This window comes from Colobus angolensis, unplaced genomic scaffold, assembly GCF_000951035.1.
Source record: "Colobus angolensis palliatus isolate OR3802 unplaced genomic scaffold, Cang.pa_1.0 Scaffold277, whole genome shotgun sequence".
NCBI lineage: Eukaryota > Metazoa > Chordata > Mammalia > Primates > Cercopithecidae > Colobus > Colobus angolensis.
The window spans coordinates 936,804-938,368 of record NW_012116010.1 but is presented as its reverse complement, the minus strand read 5'-3'; the positions used below and the strand labels follow the sequence as shown (position 1 = coordinate 938,368).

The 1,565-nt window shown below is 34.8% G+C and overlaps 1 protein-coding gene across 1 annotated transcript; it reads left to right on the top strand.

The window, feature by feature from the left end:
- Positions 1 to 711: 711 nt before the first annotated feature.
- Positions 712 to 1,557, top strand: LOC105516170 (ubiquitin-conjugating enzyme E2 N-like). The gene has a single exon (XM_011948254.1). It carries the CDS (start codon positions 736 to 738, stop codon positions 1,192 to 1,194), a length of 459 nt encoding a protein of 152 aa, XP_011803644.1. The 5' UTR covers positions 712 to 735; the 3' UTR covers positions 1,195 to 1,557.
- Positions 1,558 to 1,565: the final 8 nt, after the last annotated feature.

Sequence of the window (1,565 nt, the reverse complement as noted above, 5' to 3'; positions counted from 1 at the left end):
TTGTAAACATAATATCTCCTTGAAACAAAATGAAAAATATTATTCATTGTTTTAATCTTATTTATACACACAGAAATACTTGCACTTAATAAAATACTACTAATTCAAACACAGAGCTATAATTAAAGAACAATTCATTATGAGCTAGTAGGGTTTTTTTTTAGTTCTTGAAACTTCTACTTATGTAGTTCATCACATCAAGAGAAAAGGAAGCAAAACCATATGATCATCTTGGTAGATTTCAATGAGGCATATTGGAACAGAATTAGTACCTATCCCTCCTATAATATAGTTAATGAAAAGCATAAATATTCTTAGATTCATATGATGAATCATATCTATCTAAAATTTACTTATGAAGTAAATACAACTTAAAGATGGAATATAAAATGTTCTTATTAAATTCTAGAGAAACAAGAATATAGTTACTATCATCTCTAAAATATAACTTTGTAAGTTATATTTATTATAGAAAAAAATAAAAATTCTCAAAAAAGACAACAATGTACTCAAATAATATGGTGTTCAACCTGGAAAATTTAAGAAAAATGACTTGACTTTAGTTTCAAACTACAAGATGGTTCATTAACATGGTGAGATTAAAAATTGGTTTAAAATCCCGTGCGCATGTATTTCCTATATAGCTGTTTAATACATAATTAACTAATATTACATTTTAAGTAGAAATAAAAGTCTAAAGTACTGGACGAGACCAGAGGCCAAACTCAGGTTCTGATGGCCGGGCTACCCTGCAGGATCATCAAGAAAACCCAGCGTTTGCTGGCAGAGCCAGTTCCTGGCATCAAAGCAGAACCAGATGAGAGCAGCACCCTTTATTTTCATGTGGTCATTGCTGGCCTTCAGGATTCCCCCTTTGAGGGAGGGACTTTTAAACTTGAACTATTACTTGCAGAAGAATACCCAATGGCAGCCCCTGAAGTATGTTTCATGACCAAAATTTATCATCCTAATGTAGACAAGTTGGGAAGAATATGTTTGGATATTTTGAAGGATAAGTGGTCTCCAGCGCTGCAGATCTGCACAGTTCTGCTATCCATCCAGGCCTTGTTAAGTGCTCCCAATCCAGATGATCCATTAGCAAATGATGTAGCGGAGCAGGGGAAGACCAACGAAGCCCAAGCCATAGAAACAGCTAGAGCATGGACTAGGCTATATGCCATGAATAATATTTAAATTGATTCAATTATTAAGTATGCATCACTTCTCCTGTTCTGCCGAGACTTCTTCCTTTTTGTTTGCATTTAATGGACACAGTCTTAGAAACATTACAGAATAAAAAAGCCCAGACATCTTCAGTTATTTGGTGATGAAATGCACATTAGCAAATCTATGTATTGTCCTGATTCACTGTCATAAAGCATGAGCAGAGGCTAGACGTATGATCTGGATTGTTGTGAAACATTTAAAAGCAGTGGTCCCTCCCTGCTTTTATTCACTTCCCCCATCCTGGTTTAAGCATAAAGCACTGTGAATGAAGGTAGTTGTCAGGTTAGCTGCAGGGATGTGGGCGTTTTTCCTTATTTTCTTTCTTTCTTTCTTTTCTT

Excerpts from the sequence above, each read along its gene's own strand:
- LOC105516170 (XM_011948254.1), top strand. The coding sequence starts at position 736 with ATGGCCGGGCTACCCTGCAGGATCATCAAGAAAACCCAGCGTTTGCTG.